The sequence below is a fragment of the Lithobates pipiens genome, unplaced genomic scaffold (assembly GCF_037356315.1).
Source record: "Lithobates pipiens isolate NorthernLeopardFrog02 unplaced genomic scaffold, aLitPip1_a1.2 Scaffold_19, whole genome shotgun sequence".
Classification (NCBI taxonomy): domain Eukaryota; kingdom Metazoa; phylum Chordata; class Amphibia; order Anura; family Ranidae; genus Lithobates; species Lithobates pipiens.
The window spans coordinates 75222664-75241123 of record NW_027507764.1 but is presented as its reverse complement, the minus strand read 5'-3'; the positions used below and the strand labels follow the sequence as shown (position 1 = coordinate 75241123).

Sequence of the window (18460 nt, the reverse complement as noted above, 5' to 3'; positions counted from 1 at the left end):
CAGGGCAGTACAAAACCCCCCCAAATGACCCCATTTTGGAAAGTAGACACCCTAAGGAAATTGATAAGTGGCATGTTGAGCCCATTGAATATTTTATTTTTTTGCCTCAAGCGATTGAATAATGACAAAAAATAATTTTTTTTTTTTTTTTTTTTTTTTTTTTTTTACACAAAGTTGTCACTAAATGATATATTGCTCACACATGCTATGGGCATATGTGAAATGACACCCCAAAATAAATTCTGCTGCTTCTCCCGAGTACGGGGATACCACATATGTGGGACTTTTTGGGAGCCTAGCCGCGTACGGGGCCCCGAAAACCAAGCACCGCCTTCAGGCTTTCTAAGGGCGTAAATGTTTGATTTCACTTCTCACTACCTATTACAGTTTTGAAGGCCATAAAATGCCAAGATGGCACAAAACCCCCACAAATGACCCCATTTTAGAAAGTAGACACCCCAAGCTATTTGCTGAGAGGCATGTTGAGTTCATGGAATATTTTATATTTTGCCACAAGTTGCGGGAAAATTACAAACTAATTTTTTTTTTTTTTTTTTTCACAAAGTTGTCACTAAATGATATATTGCTCACGCATGCCATGGGCATATGTGAAAAGACACCCCAAAATAAATTCTGCTGCTTCTCCTGAGTACGGGGATACCACATATGTGGGACTTTTTGGGAGCCTAGCCGCGTACGGGGCCCCGAAAACCAAGCACCGCCTTCAGGCTTTCTAAGGGCGTTACAGTTTTGAAGGCCATAAAATGCCAAGATGGCACAAACCCCCCCCCCCCCCCAATGACCCCATTTTGGAAAGTAGTGAGACTAGGTAATAAATGGCGGGTGCCCTGAAACTATAAAAAAAAATAACTAACCAACCAGCGTCACCTGTAACAGTTATATGGTGATCACTGGTGAAAGGGTTAACTAGGGGGCAATCAGGGGGCTTTATGCGGTAGTATATGGGGGTCCCTGGCGCTATAAAAAGCTGCGGCAAACCTAAATACCTACCTGCCTAACTAGCGTCACCTGTGACACTAATACAGTGATCAGAAAAACGATCGCTTATTAGGCTGGGTTCACACTGGAGCGATGTGGGAACGCCACGAATCCGCGGCGGGTTCCCGCATCGCATGCCTCTCGGCGGCAGTTCACACTGCCCTATGCGAACTGCTGGGAGTGTCAGTGAAATGTTAATGACACCCCCAGATCAGTTCGCATATCGCAGTGCGATCTGCAAACTCGGATCGCATGGTGTGAACACCCATGCGATCCGATTCTGCTGCGGACCAAAAAAAGGGTCCCGTGCGAGTTTGCGGCGGGTGCGACACGAATTCAGCCATACTATCTGTATGGCTGAACTCGAATCGCACAGAGATTGGATGTGATTTGCACTGCAGTGCGGTGCGAATCACATTCGTTCTCATAAACTGCTGCAATGTGAACCCAGCCTTAGTGACACTGGCGAGGGGGGGTGATCACGGGGTTAAACCTTTATTGGGGGGTTAGGGGGGCACATTAGAACTAAAGGGGGCTAACCCTAACTGCCCTAACAGTTATTACAGTCACAAATGACACCAATGCAAAAAAAAAAAAAAAGCAATTGGTGTCACTGTGACTGGGGGGGCAGGGGTAATTGGGGGGTGATCGGGGGGTAAAGGGGGGGTGTGAGTGTGCCTGGCATGTTCTACTGTGTAGTGTAGTGCTTGTGCAACTCACCGATGCTCTCTCCTCGGTGCCAGAACGAAAAATACCGACACGGAGGAGAGAATACATCACTTCCTCTCCTGTGTTTACATTACAGGAGAGGAAGTGATGTCACGGGACATTTTCATTCGTCGGGAGCGATCGCGAGGGGGTGGCCACGAATAAATGGCCGTCCCCTCGTCCGGGATCGCTCCCCGACCCGCGGGCAGGCAAGGACGTACATGTAACCCCTTATGCCTGCCCGTGCCATTCTGTCGACGTACATCGTCGTGCGGCTGTCGGCAAGTGGTTAATAGTTTGTTATAAAATTTTGCAAACGGGTCATTTTTCTCCTTCATTGAAGTGCGCTGATGAGGCGGCACTGATAGGCTGCACTGGTGGGCACTGATGGGCTAAATTGGTGGGCACTGATAGGCATAGTTAAGGCGGCACTAATAGGCACAGATAAGGCAGCACTGATGGGCACAGATAAGGTGGCACGGATGGGCACAGATAGGTACCACTGATAGATCGGACTGATAGGTGGCTCTGATAGGTGGCACTGGTAGATGACACTGATGGGCACGGATATGTGGCACTGGGGTGCAGCACCTTTGTTGAGGCAGATTGTGGGCACTGCTGGGTGGCACTGGGGTGCAGCACCTTTGTTGAGGCAGATTGTGGGCACTGCTGGGTGGCACTGGGGTGCAGCACCTTTGTTGAGGCAGATTGTGGGCACTGCTGGGTGGCACTGGGGTGCAGCACCTTTGTTGAGGCAGATTGTGGGCACTGCTGGGTGGCACTGGGGTGCAGCACCTTTGTTGAGGCAGATTGTGGGCACTGCTGGGTGGCACTGGGGTGCAGCACCTTTGTTGAGGCAGATTGTGGGCACTGCTGGGTGGCACTGGGGTGCAGCACCTTTGTTGAGGCAGATTGTGGGCACTGCTGGGTGGCACTGGGGTGCAGCACCTTTGTTGAGGCAGATTGTGGGCACTGCTGGGTGGCACTGGGGTGCAGCACCTTTGTTGAGGCAGATTGTGGGCACTGCTGGGTGGCACTGGGGTGCAGCACCTTTGTTGAGGCAGATTGTGGGCACTGCTGGGTGGCACTGGGGTGCAGCACCTTTGTTGAGGCAGATTGTGGGCACTGCTGGGTGGCACTGGGGTGCAGCACCTTTGTTGAGGCAGATTGTGGGCACTGCTGGGTGGCACTGGGGTGCAGCACCTTTGTTGAGGCAGATTGTGGGCACTGCTGGGTGGCACTGGGGTGCAGCACCTTTGTTGAGGCAGATTGTGGGCACTGCAGGGTGGCACTGTGGGCACTGCTGGGTGGCACTGGCAGGGCTGGCCATGATCGGGACTAATGTCCCGATCACGGCCGCCGGTGATCAGCTTTTTTTTCTCCTCGCGCTGACAGCGCGAGGAGGAATAATAGCCGATTACCGGCTCCGTTATATCACATGATCAGCTGTCATTGGCTGACAGCTGATCACGTGATAAGGGGTCGGGATCGACCCCTTGAACGGATCGGTGATCAGGCGAGTCTCAGACTCGCCGATCACAGAGTGCGCCACGCGCGCCCCTCAGGGGGCACGCAGGCCGCTCGTGCATGGGACGACGTCAATAGACGTAGTCCCGGAAAAGGAGATCCGAGCTGTAGCCGTCAATTGACTATAGCGCGGATCTCAAATGGTTAAAAGGCCCCTTTCACACATATACATAGTTGGTAAGGTTGAATAAAGACACCAGCCCATCCAGTTCAACCTGAGTGTCTACAATTGTCCCTATCCCTGTACGTTGCACATTCACATCAGTCCCTACCCTCAAGGAGCCCACAACCCAAGGTCCCCCATTCATATACTAAGGCCAATTTTTTCAGGACCGAAGCCAATTAACCTCCCTGCATGTCTTTGGAGTGTGGGAGGAAACCCACGCAAGCACAGGGAGAACATGCAAACTCCGGGCAGGTGGTGTCGTGGTTGGGATTCGAACCAGCGACCCTTTTTCCTGCTAGGCGAGAGTGCTACCCACTATACCACTGTGCCGCCTGCAGCAACGTGAAAGTCACATGATTGCACCACGATTTCTGGGAATGCCTGTGTAAACTTGGAGGTCTAAGGCCCTCAACTCACATCAAAGTCAGACCAAAGTAGTACAGGGACTACTTTGAAGTCGCACAGATATGAATGTTATCATGGGGTATGACTTATTACGTGACCGATATCCAAAGTCGCGGGAAAAGTCACATCTACATTTATAAAATACAAATCTTTTTACTCACCTAGAAGTTTCACTTCTGGCATGTTTTGGAAGAGCTTGGATTTAAAGACTAAGGCTTCATTCCTACAAGGCGGATCCGCTGCCTCGGAGGCCGCCTCTTTAGCAGGAGATCTCTCCGTTGAGCCGGCGGATGACAGGTCTCTCTGCTCACTGAGCGGGGAGGGGCTTGTCAAGCACCGCTAGTTTCTATGGAGAGATCGGATGAAAAACGGACAGCATGTCCATTTTCATCAGATCTCACCTGATCCGATAGTGACGGATCCGGACGTAGGGCCATCGTCTGCTTTTGGCAGATTGGACCAGATGTCACTGCTGACATCCGTCGCTCCATAGACCAGCATGGAGTGCCCGTTCAGGTCCACCATCAAAACTGACAGGCGGGCCTGAGCGGTCTGACAATGTGAAAGGGGCCTAAGCCTTTTTCTAACACTTGTTGCTTACAAGTTAAATTCTGTATTTTTTGCTAGAAAATTACTTAGAACCCCCAAAAGAATAAAGTGCCGTCATTGCAAAATTTTATGTCACACTGTATTTGCTCAGCGGTCTTTCGAAAGCAAAATTTTTTTGAGAAAAAGTACATTTCAATAAATTAAAAACGAAATCAAGTTAGTGCAATTTTTTTGTATAATGTGAATAATGTTACTCTGAGAATCATGATCTTTAGTCTAAGCAAAAAAAAAAAAAAAAAAAAAGTGACGATTCTCAATTTATTTTATTTATGATTCCAGAATCATGCAGCTCTACTGTAGTGCAGTAACATCTTTCTTCCTATGTGAGAATGTCATCGTTTACAACTGCAGTACCTTGTAGTCAAGCAAATACCAACTGCAAATAAATCAGACATCTCAATCAAACACTATTCTATAAACACAGGTTTCAAATACAAGGCCCGTGAGCCAAATCGGACCTGTCAGGCCCTGCCAAGTGGCCCGCATAGCGGCCTCCAGCTGACAACTGTTAGTTTCTCACTGCCAAGTCTCCTAAGTGTAAACATCTCCACCCAGCGAACGGTGGCAGCGCATGCGTGGCCCGTCGGTCTTCAAGGGGACAAGAATAAAACATCTTCTGCTCGCTCTCCTCAGTCCCTTCAGAGGTGCCGGATTTTTGTGAATTCAACCACTGATAGCTATGCCGGTGTTTCTTTCTCCCCATCTAGCGGGATGAATCCTGAGGGTGGGCTTTTGAGGACTTGGAGAGGCAGTGTCGTGCTGACGATTTTGAATTGAAGGTGAAATAAGGACATCTAGAGCAGAACTGAACACTGCTGCTCAACACAGATCCGCCTTCATAGGGGAGGTACTAACTGTAGCCCGATGCACAAGAAGGCAGCCACCTATATGGGGAGGTATCAGAGCTGGGCCAGGTAGGAGACAGTACAGATGTGAGGAAGCTGGCAGGGGGCACAGTGTGAGGGCTGTGGAGGAAGCAGTGTGTAGAAAAGGGGGGCTGGGAGGAACATGCTGGTGCCAGAGGTCAGAACCCAGTAGGGAGGGGTGGAAATATGTCACACTCTACACGTAGCGCACCCCTAGAGTAGATACATATATTCTATAACATCACAACTTCCACCAGATGCCAGTTTTGCTTCAACTCTTCCCATAAGCGGTAGATAACCTGAGATGATGGCTGACTAAATCAGCAGTTTTGAATTGAGAAAGTGACGGTTAGTAAACCTTCCCTATTGTAAACTGTCAGAGCCTAAGAAGCAGCAAAACTTGATCTATCCACCTCCCCCACATTCCCTGTACACTAAAATGAATACATTAGTATAAGAAAAGTTCCTGACCGCTGGCCCCATGAGAAAAGGTCTGGCTAGGATGTCATAATGGGATGGCAGTTGACAAGGATCGTTGTGTAACATTGCAGACATCTCTTCCATGCTTAAATCCAAAACAAAATGCAGCTTAACAATCATTAAATATTGAAATTTTGGTGCTAAAAACACAGGATGCACTCAGCCGAAAACTATAGTTTTTAAAAGAATATATTTTTATATAGACTTTATTATATTTGTCTTAATTAATATCATGAATTTATTGTTGACCATTATTGGCACATTTCACGCAAAATAAGTGCAAGAAAAATGCACCTTTTAAATTTTAAGTATGTCGACAGACTGGTCCATTGCGCTTCCATTGTGGTGTTAAATCTTGCTGCATTTTTGGCCATTTTAAAACTGACCAAAAACACACCTCGCCGTTGAAATGAATTAAAAACGCAGGAACGCATCAATTACACACCCATGTTATGTTTTTGAGTCACGTGACCTGTGAAAAAATAAAAAATCATAAACACAGTAAAATAATAAAAACCACCACAAAACTGTGGCAGAATCGTGTGCGTTTTCTGCACATTTTTCCCGTATCGACAAAATGTCAATATCACCATTTTTGGTGCATCTCTAATATCAAGCATGCGCTTTAAATCCGACCTGCATAACATTCAGAAGCTATTTTTAACCATTTCTCTCTACAAAACTACTTGAGATTAGACATTTTTAGACTGTCTGGTGTGGTCGGCTCTGGAGGTCATTCCACAGCATCTCTATGGGGTTAAGGTCTGGTTTCTGACGAACACTCAAATGCTCATTTCCTTTTTCTGAAGCCAGTCTGGTGGATTTACTTCAATGCGTAGGATCATTGTCCTGCTGCATCACCCAACTTCTACCAAGCTTCAGCTGGCAACCCCCCCATGGTGTTCTGCATTTAACATCCTGCCAGTTCAAAGACTTACATTAGTAGACTCATGAGCAGGGATGTTTGCCAGTCCAGTGATGTCCGAGCCTTTAAAGTGATTGTAAGGGTTTGTTTTTTTTTGTTTAAAACAACATCATACTTACCTCCACTGTGCAGCTTGTTTTGCACAGAGTGGCCCAGAACCTGCTCTTCTGGGGTCCCTACATCCTCCTCACATCCTCCACATCAGATAACCTCCTCGGAGAAACGCTTCACCGAGGGGGTTACCTTGCAGGTGCACTCCCGAGTCCGGGAGGTCGAGTTCGGACCCCCAGACTGCGTTGCTATCAATCTAGCCAATCAAGACACCACACCGGCTAGAGCGGGTGTGCTCATGCCTGGCGCAAGAAAAAAAAAAAAATAAAAAAAATAAAAAGGAGGTTTCAGGTAAGTAAAAAGCATTGAGATTTAAAAAAATAAAATAAAAAAAAAAAACACACACAATGTGGTCAAAGTATCTGCGGATATTCTACGGCTATCTATGCCCAGAAGTGGGTACAGATGCCTGTAGTATACAGGTATCTGCACCTCCCTGAAAGGTGCCAATTGTGGCACTGGATGAGCGGAAATTCCACTTTAGGGTGGAGCTCTGCTTTAGGCCGGGTTCACACCGCTGCGATGCGGGAACGCCGCGAATCCGCAGCGTTTTCCCGCATCGCACGACTCCCGCCGGCAGTTCACACTGCCCTATGCGAACGGCTGGGAGTGTCAATGATATGTTAATGACACCCCCAGATCCGATCGCATATCGCAGTGCGATCTGCCGACTCGCACAAGAATCGGATCGCATGGTGTGAACGCCCATGCGATCCGATTCTGTTGCGGACGAAAAAAAGGGTCCCGTGCGAGTTTGCTGCGGGACCGCTGCGAGTTCAGCCATACTATCTGTATGGCTGAACTCGCAGCGCTACGGAGATCGGATGTGATTTGCGGTGCGAATCACATCCGGATCTCCCCCCGCAGCAGTGTGAACCCAGCCTTAAAGTGAGATAAAAAATACATAAAAAGTAAACATGTTATACTTACTTGCCCGGTGTAAAGGTTTTGCAATGAGCAGCCCCGATTATCCTCTTCTTGGGCCCCCTGCTGGCGCTCCAGGGCCCTTTTCTCCAAGTGCTTCCATAGCAAGCCGCTTACTAAGGGTGTACTCGCGTATGCTCGCTCCCGAGCTCCGCTCTGTGTCCATAAGAGACATGGAATGGGACTTGGCCTCACCCCCTGCTCCCTCCTCACTGGCTGAGATTGACTGCAGTGGGAGCCAATGGCCCCCGCTGCTGTCTTTCAGCCAATCAGGAGGCAGAGACCCAGGAGAGCAGCCATTCATGCACATCGCTGGATTCCGATCGGGTATTAGGGGGGCTGTGGAGGGGAGCTGCACATTGAAGGTTTTTTACATTCGTGCAGAGAATGCATGAAGGTAAAAACCTTCAGCCTTTATAACCACTCTATTGCACCTTACATGAGGATCAGACCACATTTTATGGCAAGTTGCTGCTGAAAAAAAAAAAAAAAAAAAAAAAAGAAAAACGTAGTTTCCACTATATATCTGATTGGCTGTTCTGAATACTAGAGCAAAGAAAAGTTGATCAGATAACATCTATAAAATAATCTCTGTGCATTCTGCTGTATATTTTGGTTTTGGGAACTGAAAGTCCTTTTGCCCTCCTATGTACAATGGAAAAAGATCTTCATAAAAAGCAAACATAGCTCTTTGGATAAGAGGCACACAACACTAACCGGAGATATAATTATTAACTAAAACCACTATAGAAACACCTGAAAATAACTCCTTACATAGTATTCAAAAATATAGCCCAAGGCATACAAAACCACTCATCCTGAATGCCAAATATAACTTCTATCAAATCATTCACTAAGAAACTCTGGTGCATTTTATGCAGAGTGGATAAAAATGATAAATAAAAAGCGATACATTTTTTTAAACTAGCTTTTATTTTTAATAAAATGCTTTTGGAGTAAAAATCGATCTAAAAGATAGTTTCCTATTTATTGTACATTCAAAATTTAGTTTATTCAGCATGAAATGGCGCTTTGTTATGTAACATGAGGCTGTATATTCTGAGAATATATATATATATATATATATATATATATATATATATATATATATATATATATATATATATATATATATATATAATCTTCCTTGACATTGAGTCGGGATATCTAAATGATGCCTGCTGCTCCTCCCCCCCGGCCACCATCCGCTGATTCTCCAGGCTCTCCCGTGACCGGAGAAAATTGCCCGGCACTGGATGACGATGATAGAGATTACCAGTCATCTCTATGACCATTGGAGGCCCAGGCACAACATTATGACGTCATGCCTGGGTTCCCGGAAGTAAACAAAGCCGCAATCATGGCTGTCAGAATGAGATCTGTGAATTATTTTTGCAATCTCATGCTTTGTTCAAACCACACACGTGAGGTATCGCTGCGTGCATTAGAGCGTGTGCAACAAATCTAGCACTAGATCTGCTCTGTAACTCTAAACTGGTAACCTGTAACCTAAAAAATTTCAAAAGCATCGCCTATGGAGATTCTTTAAGTACCCAAGTTTGGCGCCATTCCATGAGTGTGCACGATTTTAAAGCGTGACATGTTCAGTATCCATTTACTCGGCGTAACATCTTTCACATTATACAAAAAAATTGGGCTAACTTTACTGTTTTGTTATTTTTTTAAATTCATGGATGAAACAGTTATTCCCCCCCCCCCCCCAAAAAAAAAAGCGTTTGAAAAATTATTGCAAATACCGTGCAAGATAAAAAGTTGCAAAGACCGCCATTTTATTCCCTAGAGTGTCTGCTAAAAGGGGGAAAAAAAGATTTAAAAAAAAAAAATTATAATATATATACCGAGTAATTTTCTAACAAAAACATTATGATTTTTACATGTAGGAGAGAAGTGCCAGAATAGGCCCAGTATTGAAGAGGTTAAAAATTATGATTTAAATCAAGCTACAAATTTAAATTGACTTGTTTTAAATCAAACCCACCTTGATTTTATGTAAAAGAACGTATTAGCACTACGTTTTTGGAGCTCCCTTCCATGAATGTGGCCATGTACAGCAGCTGCATACTCCTTGCATTTCATAGGAGTGTTCGTTTGTACACGTCCCACTGTTTTGTTTCACCATAACCATATTTGGACCCATAATCTTCTATTCAGTTAGGAATTTGGCTGCCATGTGTCCACACAGATTACCTTAAAGCAGCAGTCCCGGCCCTTGGGGGTACCATTTCACCCACTGGCACCAACGATGGGGCACCAGCCCACCCCCCCCCCCCCCCCACCACCAAAAATAGGGCATTGTTTACCCACACTGGACACTGACATTTTCTACTCTCACTGGCCCCCTAAAGTCTGAAAGACAGTAAAATAGCCCTTTGTTTAAAAAGTTTGGAGACCCTTAGAGGATTCTACCCAAAAACCAAGGTACACCATTTAAAATGATGAAGAAAAAAAAAAACCCAGTGCAAAAGTATCGACTATACTGAAAAGATAGCTTCATTAAAATGAACTCAGGAAGAAATGCAAAGCAGTAAGTGTTTAATTTTTTTTTCCCCCTTTAACAGCAAGTGAGGCATGTGACAGGGGGAAAAATATTGCTGTGGAATGTACATGTTGCGTCTGCCAGTGGAAGAGTTGTAGCTGTGCCATGTCTGGGTAACTAGGTCATCTCAGGAAATGTTTCCTTATCCTGATCTTTTGTGCAGACCAAACTTAAAGGACAAAGAAAAAAAAAAAAAAAAAACACGTGTGTGTGTGTGTGTGTGTCCTGCAAAACGATCCAAGGGTTATATAAATTAGATATACTACAGCTTGAGAGCTTTATTTTGTGGTTGTGTACCGCATTCAAAATGCATTGGGTGTGCGATGTGCTGCAGTGGTTAATGTATTCCTGACGACACCCCAAACACAGATTGCAAACAGTGCGCTTACCTCAGAGGTGCACTGAAGTGAAAAATTTTATAGTGTCAAAACCGAAAAAGAGTAAAAAAAAAATATACGGTATTTATATACAAATTGTATTATATTCAACTTCTATCATAAAGTTAAATTAAAAGGAATTGTTGGCCATTATTGGCACCTTTAGGGCAAGAAAAGCTCTAGAAAAATACATCCCTTTGAATTCTCTGCATGTCTTCACACTGGTTCGTTACATTTCCCCATTGCAGTCAGGGTGGATATAAAATCAATGATTTAAAGAAAAAAAAAAAAAAAAAAGAAGATTTTTGGATTTTAAAATCAGATTTTTTGATTTAAATGACTAAAAAAAATATGCTTTTGAAGTTCCTCTAAAGATAGTTTTCTATTTAAGATACATTAGTCATATCGTTTATTTAGCATGAAATGGAGCTTAGTTATGTAGCAAAAGGCTATATATTCTGCAATATTTACATTTTTTGTAAACTCATTCAATGAATCCAAGCTCTGCAAGCTGAGAACATGTACTGCATTGATGCATTCACACAATTTTACAGTAACCATGAGATAAAGTTCAGGAATATTCCTTTATTCCATTGTTGGTTTCCGATATTGCGGTTTTACAAACCTGGCAGCTTATTATTCTAAATAGAAATCTATATTTACAAATATTAAAGATTCTTACTAGCAAGAATTACATTTAAAGAGTACCTTTCATTTTAGATCCATCATGGCAGCGCCTGTTAGCGGGCATCCACTAACCTGCTGCCACCACGTCCCTCTAGTCGTGTCACAGCAATCCCATTAAAGTGAATGGGACTGGCGGTGAGTAACAGCGGGTCAGAGGAGGAGACGCTGCAGGAGAGAGGACAATTGCTCTTTAAAATTTATTTTTATCAAGCCTTTTTACTAGTGATTTAAAGTGACTTGATTTAAATCAAATCCACCCCGATTATGAAAAAAAAATAAAAATAAAAGGATCTTGCTTGGTGTATTTTTGGTTAAAAAAAAAAAATAAAAAAAATCAAAAAATGCACCTCACTGTTAAAATGCATTGAAAACGCAGCAAGAATGCAACCGTGTTATGTTTTTGATGCAGTTTGAGTCACATGACCTATAAAAACACACCAAAAGCACAGTAAAATCGTGGCAAAATCTGTGTGCCATTGCCACCTTTTTCCCTAGTGGATGCCAAACACCATTTTGGGCCGCCGTAATTTCGGTGCATCTCTAGTTTTTGTCTGCACAGATTTGCAGAGTATTGCAGTACCTTTTGATCTGGCGGCAGTGCATTTTTACCCACAGTACATTTACTATGGGCGAGCGGTGTGGGCAGGCTGGATCACGTACATGTACATCATCCAGCATGTTGCAGCGGATCCAGGTACCCGGACACTGAAAGTAGCCAGGGAATTGTGTGCTTGCTATGCCATCACATGCTCACAAATGTCAACAAAGCAGCTGTGTTTCCTATAGTGTAGGGGTGCACCGAATGGGTTTTTTGGTGCCGAAACCGATACCGAAACATTTAAAAATATATATTTTTATACAGGAGATGGTCAGAGACTGGGGACATGGTACAGGAGATGGTCAGAGACTGCACACGATACTAGAGATCGATGCAGCCTCACCAGTGCCCATCAGATGCAGCCAGCCAGAGTGCCCCATTGCAGCCAGCTTGTGAAGGGAAGAGAGGAGAACCGTCTCCGCCGCCTGTTTGATCACAGCGATCACACATAGCCCCCCCCCCCCCCCCCGTCCGGGCACTTTGATAGACAGATCATCCATCCAATCCTGCGGGTGATCTGTCTATCAAAGTGCCTAAACAAGGGGGAGGGGCTGTGTGTGACGGCACGTGGCTGGTGGCATTGATATGTAAATAAAGGCGGCATTCATATGTATATCATGCCCCTCTGTAGTGAGATGATGTGCTATAACCTCTAGCAACCAATCAGTGAGCAGTATTAATGTACAGAAATCTATCAATTAACAAGCAGAAATCATTTGCTGTAGCCTCTAGCAACTAATCAGTGAGCCGTAATGTGTGCTGTAACCTCTAGCAACCAGTCAGTAAGCAGTAATGATATGCTGTAACAGCTGGAAACCAATCGCAATTGCTGCCTGATCTGATACAGTAAACTGATTTTAAGTCTAGCTGCTACTTATTGTATGTCTCAGAGTAAGTGGAGGGTGGAATTGCATGGGGGGGGGGGGCCCAAGAAAATTTTTGCCCAGGGTCCAATCAATATTAAAGACAGCCCTGGGTGGGGGACCCGATGGGACTGGCTGGTGGGCGCGATCACCTTCACGAGAGCCAGAACAGGGATTTGTGTGCAGTAGGGACAACCATCTGGCTCCTGCTCTAGTCAGTCCTATACCCCCAGTTAGAAACACACCCAGGGAACGCATTTAACCCCTTTGTAGACACTAAAGTTTGCACAAACCAATCGATATACATTGTGATTTTTTTTTTTTTTTTTTAAACAAAGTAGGATATTATAAGTAAAAATTGTGTTTTTTTTTCCCGAAATTGTTGCTCTTATAGTGCAAGAAATAAAAACTGCAGAGGTGATCAAATACCACCAAAAGAAAGCTGTATTTGTGGGAAAACCAGCTTTGTTTGGGTACAGCGTCGCACGACCGCACAATTGTCAGTAAAAGCTACGCAGTTCAGCATCGCAAAAAATGCTCTGGTCATTAAGGGGGCAAAACCTTCCAGGGATGAAGTGGTTAAACATCCTTTCACCAGTCAATATGCCTGATCATTGCCATACGATTATTTTCTTAACTTTTCCAAAAAAAATTGTGACAAAAATTGCCACTTTAACCACTTCAGCCCCGGAAGGATTTACCCCCTTCCTGACCAGAGCATTTTTTGCGATTCGGCACGACTTCGCTTTAACTGATAATTGCGCAGTTATGGCTCCCAAACAAAAGTGGTGTTTTTTTCCCCCACAAAGAGCTTTCTTTTGGTGGTATTTGATCACCTCTGTGGTTTTTATTTTTTGCGCAAAAAAATAAAAAAAAAACAATTACAGTAAAAATGTCACTGACAGTGAAGGGATTAACCACTAGGTGGCAACGAGGGGTTAAGTGTTCCTAGAGGCGTGGCTGTGTGTGACACCACACTGATCCCAATGACAGGGAGCAGATGATCAGTGTGCGGTCATTAGGCAGAATGGGGAGATGCTATTTACATCGGCATCTCCCCATTCTTGAGCTCCTGGTATCCCCACGTCGATCGAGTCCGTGGGACCCGTGTCCACGGAGCTCTCGGTAGGCGGGCAATTTAAAGCAACGTGTGGGTGCGTTACTTAGCCCAGTCGTGCCATTCTGCTGGCATACATTTACAGGAGCTGGTCCGGAACCGGTTAAAGTTATAGTAAAGTTTTTTTTTTTTTATTTAAAACATACATATCATACTTACCTCCACTGTGCAGCTCGTTTTGCACAGGGTGGCCCCGAGCCAAAAAAAAAAAAAAAAAGTGGCACTTCCGATTTAGGCACTTTTTTGGGCTCCTCCTTTCGCCTTAGGAGGCCCTCCCTCTAGGCGATCTCCTGGGATGCATGACAGGTCCCAGGAGATCGCCTGTCCACTCCGGGAGCACAGCGCGACTCACGCATCTGCCGTGCATGCCCGGCCATGAAGCCGAAAGCTGTCATGGCCAGGTGCCCAGAGTGGCAATGGAGGTGCTGGCGGAAAGGAGGGGGAGAGGAGCGCCACCCTGTTCGGCCGCATTGCTGGAACGTGGAACAGGTAAGTGTCTGTTTATTAAAAGTCAGCAACTACACCTTTTGTAGCTGCTGACTTAACATAAAAAGCCAGGAACTCCTATTTAATAATAAGTAAAAAAAGTAGAAGTCTATTATATAAACACACTATACAGAAACACATAAAAAGCTGCAATACTGCGATCAGTACTCCCCTTATAATATAGTACAGAATGATTATTAGTGGTATTGCTCTCTCCCGGGGACAGGGTATTAATGGTGGTACTCAGTGGGATCATACAGAGAAGGGGGTAGTATTGATGGTGGTACTCTCAGTAGGATGAAAACTGGGGGGAGGGGTAGTCACACAGGGGGATGAGTAGTGATTGTACTCTCTCTCAGGGGGGGGGGGTAGTGTCAATCATACACAGGGATGGGGGGGGGGGGGGGGGGGGGGAGTGTTGTGCTGATGATGGTGGTACTCTAAATCTCTAAATGGAGGGGGGGGGTGTAGTAGTGATGACGATGGTACCCTCAGCAGAGGGGGGAATAGTCATACAGATAGGGGAAGATGAGTGTAGTAGTGATGATGGTAATGGCGGTACTCTCATGGGGGGGTGTAGTAGTGATGGCGGTACTCAGTGGGGATTGGGGGAGGGGTGTAGTAGTAATGATGGTGGTACTCTCAGTCTGGGGGGGGGGGGTGTTGTAGTAGTGATGGTGGTGGTACTCTGTGGGGATGGGGAGGGGTGTAGTAGTGCTGATACTCAGTGGGGGGGGGGGGGCGCGTAGTAGTGATGATGATGATGGTGGTGGGGGTATGCTCAGTGAGGGGGTTTAGTAGTGATGATGGTGGTGGTACACTCAGTAGAGGGGGGGGGGGGGGGGTGCAGTAGTGATGATGGAGATGGTACTATCTGCGGGGTGTAGTAGTGATGATAGTGGTGCTCTCATTGGGGTGGAGGGGGAGGAATGTAGTAATGATGATGGTGGTGGCACTCGGGGGGGGGGGGATGTAGTAGTGACGGTACTCTCAGTGGGGGGGTGTAGTAGTGATGATGGCGGTACTTTCATCAGTGGGGGAGGGGAGAGGTGTAGTAGCGATGATGGTGGTACTCTCGTGGGGGAGGGGTGTAGTAGTAGTAATGGTGGTACTCTCAGTCTCGGGGGGGGGGGGGTGTTGTAGTAGTGATGATGGTGGTGGTACTCTGTGGGGATGGGGGGAGGGGTGTAGTAGTGATGATACTCAGTTGGGGGGCCGTAGTAGTGATGGTGGTACTCTCGGGGGGGGGGGGGTGCAGTAGTGATGATGGAGGTGGTACTCTCTGGGGTGGTGTAGTAGTGATGATAGTGGTACTCTCAGTGGGGGGGGGGGTGTAGTAGTGATGATGATAGTGGTACTCTCAGTGGGGGGGGGAGGGGTGTAGTAGTGATGATGGTGGTGGTATGCTCAGTGGGGAGGGGTGTGTAGTAGTGGTAATGGGGGTGGTACTCTCAGTGGAGACAGGGGGGTGTAGTAGTGATGATGGAGGTGGTGGTCTCAGTGGGGGGGGGTGTAGTAGTGGTGATGAAGGTTGTAGTCTCAGTGGGGGGGGGTGTAGTAGTGGTGATGGAGGTGGTAGTCTCAGTGGGGGGGGGGGTAGTAGTGATGATGATGGTGGTACGCTCCGTGAGGGGGGGGGAGGGGTATAGTAGTGATAATGGTGGTGGTACTCTCAGTTGGGGGGGGGGGGGGGGGTTGGGTGTGTGTAGTAGAGTAGTAGTGATGGAGGCGATACTCTCAGTGGGGGGGGTGTAGTAGTGATGGTGGTACTCATCAGTGGGGGAGAGGTGTAGTAGTGATGGTACTCTCAGTGGGGGAGAGGTAGTAGTGATGATGGAGGTGGTACAGTAGTGATGATAGTGGTGCTCTCATTGGGGTGGAGGGGGAGGAGTGTAGTAGTGACGATGGTGGTACTCCGTGTGGGGGGGGGTGTAGTAGTGATGGTACTCTCAGTGGGGGGGGGGGGGTGTAGTAGTGATGATGGTGGTGGTACTCATCAGTGGGGGAGAGGTAGTAGTGATGATGGAGGTGGTACTATCGGGGGGGGGGGGGGGTGTAGTAGTGATGATAGTGGTGCTCTCATTGGGGTGGAGGGGGAGGAGTGTAGTAGTGACGATGGTGATACTCAGTGTGGGGGGGGTAGTAGTGATGGTACTCTCAGTGGGGGGGTGTAGTAGTGATGATGGTGGTACTCTCGTGGGGAGGGTGCAGTAGTGATGATGGAGGTGGTACTCTCGTGGGTGGTGTAGTAGTGATGATAGTGGTACTCTCCGTGGGGGGGGGGGGGGGGGGTGTAGTAGTGATGATGGTGGTGGTGGTGGTGGTACTGGTGATAGGGGTGGTACTCTCAGTGGGGGGGAGGGGGTGTAGTAGTGATGATGGAGGTGGTACTCTGGGGGGGGGGGGGGAAGAGGGGTGTAGTAGTGATGATGAAGGTGGTACTCTCAGTGAGGGGGGGGGGGGGATGTAGTAGTGGTGATGGAGGTACCCGGCCGGCTCCCTCACCTTGGTTACAGAAGAAGTTCCACAGCTTGGCGAAAATGAGTCCCATGGCGGCGGACAGCGGCTCTCCCTCTCTCAAACACACATGACTAGGCCGGGCTCCGGACTCTGTCACACCTCCAGGAACCGCACACACTTCACACTGCCAGCCGCCGACTACTCACACCACCGCCGCTGCCTCTTCACAGCCGCGGGCGCGCTCACGCCACGGCTTTACCTCAGCCAGCGTCTGACGTGCGGGTGACACGGTCAGGACGTCACTGGCCTTTCTTCTCCCCGCGGCACCATGGTTCTACCACGCACCACCTCGACCAATCATAGGCAGACTTTCCCCACACGCCTACTCTGGAACGATACCATTTGACCGCAGTTACAAGGCTGATGTGATCCTATTGGCTGTTCGGTGTAAATCGTTATTGCTGATTGGTTAAACTGAACTTTAGTACCATGATCGATTGCTGATTGGTTTCTCTGAAGTAGCTTTCTTATTGGAAGTTAGTTTGGCTGCACTATCCGTTCAGGGGAAGAGTTGTGACTTTGCCTGCATGATTAAAGTGTACCTCCCCTTAAAGTAGTTGCCCAGTCTCCTGTGAAAAAAAATAAAAGTCAGCAATTACAAAGACCGTAAATGCTGACTTTTGAAAAACCGAGAGCCCCGGATCCAGCGGTGTGCTCACTCGTGCCGGTGTTCTGCCTAATAGAGTCCGGCCATCCATATGTGTCCGCTCCGTACTGCGCATGCGCAGTACGGAGCAGACGAAGCTTCGGAAAATCTCCGAAGCTGAACGGCGCCTGCGCCGTGAGTGGAGGAGGTAGCCCCACTATCCAAGCGGACATAGGGTTTAGAATTTTAGAGGGCCCCTCGCGGGCGAGCTTCGCTCGCCACGCTTCGGGCTCGGCCTCGCTGCGCTCGGCTCTTTTTTATTCTAACTCTATGTCCACTTGGATAGTGGGGATAGAACCTGGACTCACGGCGCAGGCGCCGTTCGTCCTCGGCAATTTTCGGAATCTGTGCTCCTGTGTACTGCGCATGCGCAGTACGCAGAGGACAGCATCTGATGGAGGACACTATTTGACAAGACACCGGTCACCCGATTTCTTCTCTCCTCAAATCCGGCATCTTAACCACTTGCTTACTGGGCACTTAAACACCCTTCCTGCCCAGACCAATTTTCAGCTGTGGTGCTCTCACACTTTGAATGACAATTACTCAGTCATGCAACACTGTACCCAAATGAATTTTTTGTCCTTTTTTTCCCACAAATAGAGCTTTATTTTGGTGGTATTTGATCACCTCTGGGGTTTTTATTTTTTGCGCTATAAATGAAAAAAGACAGAAAATGTTGAAAAAAAAACGCATATTTCTTTGTTTCTGTGACAGAATTATGCAAATTATTAATTTTTCTTCATAAATTTTGGCCACAATTTATACTGCTACATATCTTTGGTAAAAATAACCCAAATTAGTGGATATTATTTGGTCTTTGTGAAAGTTAGAGAGTCTACAAGGTGTGGTGCGAATCGCACAAAATTGATCACATCTGATGTACTGG

The 18460-nt window shown here is 46.7% G+C and overlaps 1 protein-coding gene across 1 annotated transcript in view; it reads right to left on the bottom strand.

The window, feature by feature from the left end:
* The window catches only part of ARL5B (ARF like GTPase 5B), a 49460-nt gene extending 32303 nt beyond the window's left edge, over window positions 1-17157 (bottom strand). The window contains exon 1 of the mRNA XM_077490930.1: window positions 16911-17157. Within this exon, the coding sequence (XP_077347056.1) occupies window positions 16911-16956 (46 nt within the window). The 5' untranslated portion in view covers window positions 16957-17157. The remainder of the gene's footprint in view (window positions 1-16910) is intronic.
* Window positions 17158-18460: the final 1303 nt, after the last annotated feature.